This window comes from Eufriesea mexicana, unplaced genomic scaffold (assembly GCF_001483705.2).
Source record: "Eufriesea mexicana isolate 0111107269 unplaced genomic scaffold, ASM148370v2 scaffold4744748280, whole genome shotgun sequence".
NCBI classification, from domain to species: Eukaryota; Metazoa; Arthropoda; class Insecta; order Hymenoptera; family Apidae; genus Eufriesea; species Eufriesea mexicana.
In genome coordinates, this window is record NW_016907957.1 from 264,244 (window position 1) to 271,569 (window position 7,326).

The 7,326-nt window shown below is 33.7% G+C and overlaps 1 protein-coding gene across 1 annotated transcript; it reads right to left on the reverse strand.

Moving 5' to 3' along the window:
* Positions 1-236: 236 nt before the first annotated feature.
* Positions 237-5,577, reverse strand: G9a (histone-lysine N-methyltransferase G9a). Its single transcript, XM_017900038.1, has 11 exons — positions 4,510-5,577; positions 3,842-4,434; positions 3,527-3,765; positions 2,793-3,435; positions 2,392-2,724; positions 2,077-2,305; positions 1,789-1,995; positions 1,453-1,709; positions 1,120-1,370; positions 871-1,046; positions 237-399 (listed from the first exon to the last, which is right to left on the reverse strand). The coding sequence occupies exons 1-11, from the start codon at positions 5,340-5,342 to the stop codon at positions 237-239; spliced, it is 3,924 nt and encodes a 1,307-aa protein (XP_017755527.1). The 5' UTR covers positions 5,343-5,577.
* Positions 5,578-7,326: the final 1,749 nt, after the last annotated feature.

Sequence of the window (7,326 nt, forward strand, 5' to 3'; positions counted from 1 at the left end):
TTAGCTCGAATAACAAGATAACATTTTTTTTCCTTTTTTTTTTTAGTTATTCTTGCAACATATCCGAATCCCACCACCATTTGTACTATTTTTAATTTCACAATCCACTTACGAAGATCGTTGCAAAGTAAATAAAAAACTTGGAGATTCTTTACTAACACTCCGAGTAATAAGAAGGAAGAACATTGAAATAATAGCTAAAATAAGTGTATAGAATTTGCTAAATTGCTTTAGGATTACGACGATTGAGCTGCCAGCATTTCTTCTTGCTGTATTTTTCTGCGGTAGTTGTCCAAAGTAACTTGTATAGTCTTCTCAGAATATCGGCAGTTTTCGGCTCCACAGGTACATGTGAATGACTTGCATTTTATTATCCAGAATTTCTCTCCATAATCGAAGCTGAAGGCAAACAATTCCGTATTGATCTTCAGTGATAAATATATTACATTAATGAAAATCGATGTTCAAGAAAGAGAAGGAAAAATGAATACGTTCCTCGTAACCTTGAAATGTTTTTACAGCAGATTGATAATACGTTCTTCTTGGTGGAATTAAATGCGTATTCCGAAACTTACCATTTTCAAAATCAGTGAGAGAAAAGGAAAATAAAGTAATAAATATTATACTCGATATGTCAGTTTATCTATTTTAAGATATGGAAACAATATTAAGCTCACATATTTGGAAAGAGCGAAGCAGAATTTTAAGAAAGTGTAAGGCGAAGAAACTAAAATTACCAGCGATAACGATTAGGCAACCAAAACCAAACCAGAAGTGGTTTATTAACCAAAAGGAATAGCATGAAACGTCGTTTACTAATATGTACATGTGTTGTGATTTCCACGTGCCAATCGTTTTTTTTTAACATACCCGAGCTCTTCATCTGCCTCGATGTCGCGATTCGCAAAAAATGCTATCCTAGGAAAATGCAAATCCTGATGCTCAACAAACACTCGCACTGGCAAGAGATTGGGTGCGCAAGAATGATTTATAAAGCGAGCAATGTTTCCATATCGTCTCGCATCAATACAATATGTTTCTCCATCCTACATGCGTACAGAATTCAATCTTTATTCAAAATATTCAATTTTGTACAAATATGAAATGTTTGATACTCACTCTGTTATCTAAATCAAACAAATAGGAATCATCCTCTCGATGATCTGCTTCCGAATCCGAAATTATCTCGCCAACATATTCACATACGTAGGAACCTTTCGGAATGTGCCGTAGCGTTCTAAGTCCCCATCCTTTACCTTTGGTTCGGAATAATTGAAACCTTTGCGTTAGACCATGTTGAATAACACGATTGTTACACGTTATGCGATTACAGTCGCACGCTGGATTGCACTCAAACAACATTGGAGGATCTAAATAAATGAAAAAGGAGAAGATATAAATATTTATCCTATACGTTAGAGATACAATATCCAAGCAACATATTTAATATACCGGCATAATTAAATTCAGGAATTAATTTTCCTTCTTCGTCATACCAACATCTTAAACTTATGTTTCCACATAAACATTTTTCTGAACTACAGTTATCTTCACATCGACAAGATTGTAAAGATGTTATCGTACGATCAACATTTATATTACTAGTAAAACAATTTTCAGTCACATAGAGAAAATCTGTTGGTTTATCTTCCGAGTCGTATCCATTGACACATTGTATTGGATTCGTCTCTTTACCGCGTGAAATATCGCTGTAAAAATAAATCATTAAGCATATTTTGTTAATACCGCTCTTACCGGAGATAAAAACACGTTAAATCTGATAATCACTTAGTTAGTATTTTGATTGTTTTCTCCCACATATGTTCTGAAAGTTCGTTAACTTTGGCATTTAATCTTAAAGCAGACGTAGTATCACCGTCATTCGTACAGCAATTTACTGCCGTTTCTCCTGCAGCATTAACTTCTCCTATTTTAGCACCACGTGCTAATAGAAGAACGCTAACTGCATATTGATCTTGTCTTGCAGCTATATGTCTACAATGTTATTAAATATTATGTACAAAAAATTAGTTATTTTAAATGTGGTACGAAAAAAGTTAGCCATCAAAAACTTACAAAGGTGTATCACCATGAACGTTAACGGCGTTCACATCACAACCTTCATTAAGTAGCATTTCTGTGATTTCTGAACTTCCGCTAAAAGCACTCCAATGTAACGCAATGTTTTGTTCTGCATCTCGTATTAAAGGATCGCACTTCTTATCCAACAAAAATCGTGCGACATCAGTGTGACAAAATTCACATGCCCATATTAAACTAGTCCATCCACCATCATCCACTGAATCTAATGGCATATAAGTAATTGTTGTTACATATAATATTAAACTAATTCAAATAGTAAAACACTACCTTTAATCAAAGTTTAATTACCTACTAATGTTCTTGGTGCCTTGCATTCTGTCAAAATAATTCTACAAACTTCTAAATGACCAGATTTAGCAGCCATATGTAAAGCAGTCATACCATCTTCTCCTTTCAGTGTCACGTCAGCACCTATTCTTATCAAATATTTTACCACATCAGCTTTACCCTTACTGGCAGCTAACATCAAAGGTGTTAACTGATTTCTATCCATCACATCTAATTGAGCGCCTGCCTGTACTAATACGTGTACACAAGATAAATGACCTTTATCTGCGGCTATATGAAGGCCAGTCCGATGAGCATAATCTCGGAATGTATGATTTGCATTGTATCCACATGCTAAAACGTTAGGATAATTTACGACTGACTTTTTATTATTTTTAAACAGAAATGGCAGACTAACGCACCTAAAACGTTAACCAATTTTTCCAAATCCCCATTCTTTACAGATGTATAAAGACTCATTATAGTATAACGTTCTGGTCTTTCAGAATTAACAGATGGCTCAGGTATTTTAATAATATCTGGCTGAATCAAAGGACTAGGAGGACGTTCCGCTAATTTTGTATTATCACCTTTCCCTGGTAAACTCATCTTTGCAGAAGGCAGTTTTGAAAATTTCTTTCGGGTCGGAATGAATACAGGTTTCCTTAAGCCACTCATGGTGACCATTACATCATATGCAGTACTTTCACTTCCACAGTGAGGACATACACCTTTTTTATTTGGATAAATCTCACATTCACGATGGTATTGATGACCATTAATACATTGTACAAATTTTCCTTGTGAACAAAACAATCCACAAGAAGGACAACAATTATGCCTTAAAAGCCTTTCTTTATGCATTCGACATAATATGATGAACGGAACACGTGTACTCGGTCTTCTCATTGCCACGTCATTGCTATCAACTTCGTTGCAACATCCTACCAATCTATTGTCAATAGAATCTATAGCTGTACAGTACAATGGTGCTCCAGAACCAGTTATTGTTACATACAATTGAGACCTTACTTGACATAAACATAGCATTGACTGACCATATGTCTGAAAGATATAGTGAAAAGTATTATGAAATAAAAATCAAATAAAATAAAAATATTAAATAAATAATAAACACATATACTATTATACCAACTTCACTCATGATTGCTGTTGATTCTGGTTTTGAAGCTTGTCCTTCTGCAGGACTCGGACTTGGAGCCATACTTCTCCTTGTTCTTTTAGCTGGTACAGTGCCTTCTACAGTCATAAATAGATTAAAATAATCATTTTTTACAACGACTATATTATTATATAGTATATTAAGGAATCTTAAAACATTACCTTCAGGATAATCATTGTTTTTGCCAGTTTCTGCAACTGATACAGGTCCATCTAAAAAAGTATAACACAATTTATACTGCAAAAAATACATTATGCAAAAGTGAAAATTTTACATTTTTTTCTATACCTTCAAATGAATCTGCTTTTGCTATTTTCCTTGCTGCTTGACTTCCCCTAGGTCTACCTCTTTCACGTTTAGGTCTACCAGCAACAGGTTTCAGAAATGGCTTTTCAATATCTGCTAAAGATATGTCATCACTTGTTGAACTGCCAATTGAGTTGCTCAGTTTTGTTTGTGATTCTGAGCTTTTTATCATAGGAGATAATTTTGGCATACCATCAAAGTCAGATGAAAAATTTTGTGATTCATCCAAAACTGTTTCATTTGCATTATTTTCTGATATGGTAGAATTTCTAGAATATTCTAAACTTGAATTTACCTCAGAAATAGTGATATTTCCATCTGAAATAGAAGACTCTATTTCCTGACGTATGTCAGGAGGTTTAGCTTGCAACTGTTTACTTTGATCCTTTCCTTGTATCACCTTTTTAGGTCTTCCTGGTTTATTATACTTCCTCTGTTTCTTAAATTGTAAATTTTCTTCTGTATAATTAGATTTTTCTTTTCTTGCCATTGCACTTTCTAACACAGTACTCTTCAATGTTTCTTTACATAGTCTTCTTGAACGTTTGGGACCTGGAGGTTCTTCAGTATGATCACTAAAAATGTCATGGAATGTTTACAAATATCATGCATAATATTTTACATATTTGAGATGAAGGAAAATAAAAAACCTAAGTGCTCTTAATCTAGGCCGTCCTGTTCTCCTTTTCCTAGTAACTGGAACTGTGCTGTCTGCTTGATCCACTTGTTCTGTAGGTTCTATTGATGTATTTGCTCCATCAGTCTTTGCTTTTTCATTAGGAACAGTGCTTTTATCTTCTGCTATTACTCCAGTATCTTCCTTTGATGATTTTGGTTCTTCTACATTTTCCTTTGTTTCTTTACTTTTAGATTCTTTAACCAATTCTTCTGTTCTTCCTTCTTCAGAATCAGATTTCTCAACATTGTCGGAGTTTTCATCTGAATTTTCAATTTTAACAGAAACACCGCCAATTTGATCACAATTTGCTAATTCATCAGGAACTAAAGTAAGGTTGGAAGAGCAGCTTGATATCTTGGTCTTTTTACCATGATCAGTATTTTCGTCTATTGTCCTGAATGTAAGGACGATACGCGGAATTCCATTATCCTTCTTTAAAACTTCTGGTTTTCCAGTACTTTCATCCTCTTTATTTTTTTCACCTGTTAATGTTGTTTCCCCGGTGTTTTGTTTTGTTGGAGCAGCTTCTTCATTCTTACCTCCAGCAGATTCTTTGTCCGCGGCTGACATTTCATTGGGGGTCACCGCCGGTTTTTCGATCTCTTCGTGATCGGACTTTTTTGACCGGTTAATTTCTGCACTTTTGACGGGACTCACACTTTTGTTAAACTCATTCGTCATACCTTCGAGGATCTGTTGAATACTGACCTTATCTTCGACCCTCTCGGCAGCCATATCTTCCTCTTCGCCCCCTTCTTGACAACCCTCCATCGTGGCATCTTCTTTGCTCTTATTCTCCGACATAATAGCAGATTTTAACTGGAAACTATGTATCTTTACACTTAAAACACTACCTCATTGTAAAATTTAGCGGTCAATTAATTATTTGCAAAATGCTGAACGATTACTGAATTGTACTGCAACGTTGACGATGTCTTCCGCAAAGTACAAGTAGCTGCAAACGGCAATGGAATGCCTTCTAAATTTGTTTCTGACTGAATATTACCACTGAAATTTTAGTAAACACCATGAAAATATTTCTCCTTACACTTTTCAACAGCTTGACTAATTATATTATCACAGAAACCATTTGTTCTAAAGATTTTTGGAGAAATATCTACACTACGTTAGCGTGCCCCGCGTAGACCTGGAGGCCATATTGATTACTCAGGGACGGGCCGATTCGAGTGAAGAATTTATTTTTAAAATGATCTTCAATCAAACCCTTTTCGTATAAAATTATATATTTTCTCAAAATTTTAAAATTTTATATGATACCATTAATACATTATATTCCTTATTAATAACACTAATATACAGAAATTACTTGAAAAATGTATAATATGCATATCTATATAATACACGATCATAAGTCTATGCACCTACACATTGAAAACAAAAAAGATAATGAATTCTTGGGTAATTCATTACACTCAGTTAAATCAAAAGAATATTTTGTACTAACTTCAATTTTTCCCGAAACTTATTTCTCTTAGAATTAGAAAATAATAAAAAATTGAAAATTAATTTACCGTTTATACGATTTCATGCAAGGTTCTAAGTTTAATAACTTTAGAAAAGATTCATTATTCACATTTTTATATACATATCTATTTATATAAAAGAAGTAAGGTCAATGTACACGTGGTATACTTCATTATTAGTGATAAATGTAGATTCCAAAATTGCATTCTTCAGCATAATAATGTTAACTTAATTATTTTGTAATTTTATTAATAGTTTTATTTAAAAAAGAAATTATTTCAGTTAAATGAAACCATTACGATGCACTAATAGCATCGCGCATGAGCACCTGACAAAAAAAATCGCTTCACGTTACGTGGCAGTACATGACAAAAATACATTGTAACTAATAAATAGCAGTACCAATTTGAGGTAGATAATCACAAATACTAGAGAATTAATCTTAAATTATTTTAAAATTTAATCAAAGGTAAATGAAACAAGTCAATGGTATCGTATAAATATAAGTTTATTTACATTGCAACAGATCCTTTTGTCAAATAAGCGACAAAGGTGATTACGAGTGTAGACTGAACAAAGTTAATGAATAAATGTTAATTAAAAATAATAATTACAACGTACTAGCCCAAACACGCCTCTTATTTAAATAATATACATTTGTTGAAACTCGTAGAATCTAGGAGACGTGAATATTGTGCTTTCCTTACGGAGACGTCGTTAATAGCTTTTATGATTTGGTTTTCACTCGATCGATCCAGTGATCGCCGTATGCGTTTGGTATTATTTTACAAACGATAATGAAACGTGAAAAATGTCGCCATTACTAAGTCGAGTTGCAGAGATACTGCAAGGCCGCCCGAGGAAGAGAGAACTGCTTGACAAGTTTGGTTTCACATACTCTCATTTGTCCCTCAATAAGAAAAGAAGCGTAAACGAAGAATGATAGGAACGGTTTACGCATTCAGTACGATGCCGCATCTCCTAATAACGATTTCCTTTCCTCTTTTAGATTTTTCTTTTTTTCTATTTTTTTTCTTTTTTCTTTTTCTTTTTCTTTTTTTTTTTTTTTAGAAAAACGTCGAACATACTACATTTATTTATATCTTTACAAGCAATATAAAAAGTTGAGCATCGTATTGCATCAGTGATTGCATCCTATATAAATACACGTCGATAAGAGAGTTATTGACAAAGTAGTTCAACGCGGTACGTTACAGCCACGGAAATCGTGCAAAAATTAATCCCAAAGACCGTCCTCTCAAATTTAGAAGTCTAACCTTCTTTTCGTGCTTTCGAACACTAT